This window comes from Phoca vitulina, unplaced genomic scaffold (genome assembly GCF_004348235.1).
Source record: "Phoca vitulina isolate PV1807 unplaced genomic scaffold, GSC_HSeal_1.0 scaffold85, whole genome shotgun sequence".
NCBI classification, from domain to species: domain Eukaryota; kingdom Metazoa; phylum Chordata; class Mammalia; order Carnivora; family Phocidae; genus Phoca; species Phoca vitulina.
In genome coordinates this window covers 566,838-568,004 of record NW_022589788.1, presented here as the reverse complement: position 1 = coordinate 568,004, position 1,167 = coordinate 566,838, and the positions used below count along the sequence as shown (strand labels likewise).

The 1,167-nt window shown below is 71.4% G+C and overlaps 1 protein-coding gene across 3 annotated transcripts in view; it reads left to right on the top strand.

The window, feature by feature from the left end:
* Nucleotides 1-1,051: 1,051 nt before the first annotated feature.
* The window catches only part of CTBP1 (C-terminal binding protein 1), a 27,983-nt gene continuing 27,867 nt past the window's right edge, over nt 1,052-1,167 (top strand). For 2 of the 3 annotated variants that reach the window (XM_032395552.1, XM_032395551.1), the window contains exon 1: nt 1,052-1,152. In XM_032395552.1, the coding sequence (XP_032251443.1) occupies nt 1,113-1,152 (40 nt within the window). In that variant the 5' untranslated portion in view covers nt 1,052-1,112. The remainder of the gene's footprint in view (nt 1,153-1,167) is intronic. The other variant, XM_032395553.1, reaches the window with a different exon arrangement.

Here is a 1,167-nt window from a genome sequence, read left to right as displayed (position 1 = left end):
CGGGGGGCGCTGGGGACCCTGCCCACCTTTGAGGGACCACGGGGCTCAGGGAAACCCCTGCGGAGGCTTCTTGATGCTCACTTCTGGCCGCTGTGCTCTCTGCAGGATCAGGAGGCTATCCCTGGGGCCTCCCATCCAGGGCTGCACCTCCTCCTGGGTCCCAGGGACCAAGCATAAGGCCAGGTTTGCCCAGAGAAACTCTGGGATCCCGGCCGCGGCCTCCCGCGACCCAAGGCCGACTGACAGCAGTGTCAACCTGCAGTGTCTCCTTGCAGTGGCCAGGAACATTTAAGTGATCCCTGCCTGGGAGCGGGGGGAGGTGTGGGGCAGGTGCGGCCTGGCAGTTAAGGCCCAGTGGGTGTGGAGCAGATGGGACCTGGCGAATGTGTGTGCGTGTTAAGTGTGTAGATGGGTGCTTGTGTGGGTGTGCCGGTGTGTGCAGGTACGTGTGAAGGACAGGTGAGTGTGTGCGCGCGCACGGGGCGGGGGGGGCTGGTGGTTGCAGGGCAGGTGCATGGCAGGTGCATGGCAGGTGCACGTGCGGGTGCAGGACAAGTGCGTTTATGCGTATGTGTGTGCGGGGCAGGGGGGGCCTGGTGGTTGCACGCAGGTGCGTGTGCGTGGCAGGCGCATATGCGGGTGCAGGGCAGGTGTGTGTGTGTGTATCTATGGGGGGGCAGGTGGGGCCTGGTGGTTGCAGGGCAGGTGCGTGTGAATGCGTGTGTGCGCGCGGGTGCGGGGCAGGGGGCGCCTGGCGGGTGCGGGGCAGGATCGTGTGCGGATGCAGGCAGGTGTGGGCAGGCGCGGCCGGCGGGAGAGCCTCCCTGCCCGGGCGGGGCGGGCGGGCGCGGCCTGCAGCCGCCCGCGTCGTGCTGCGCGGCGCTCGCGCCTGGAAACAGGAGACTGCTGAGCCGGAAGCCCCGCCCGCGCGCGCGCCGCCTGTCCCCGCCCGGTGGAGCGGCTGCTGGCGCGGCGCGGCGCGGCTCGGCACGGCGGCGCCCGGGCGCAGGCGAGCGGGCGGAGCAGCGGACGGCGCCCAGGCCGCCCCACGCGCCGGGCTCGCGGCGGAGCGCGCCGGACTCGTCGGGGCCCGCGGCCGCCCGCGCCTTTCAATGGGCAGCTCGCACTTGCTCAACAAGGGCCTGCCGCTCGGTAAGGCCGCGCGCG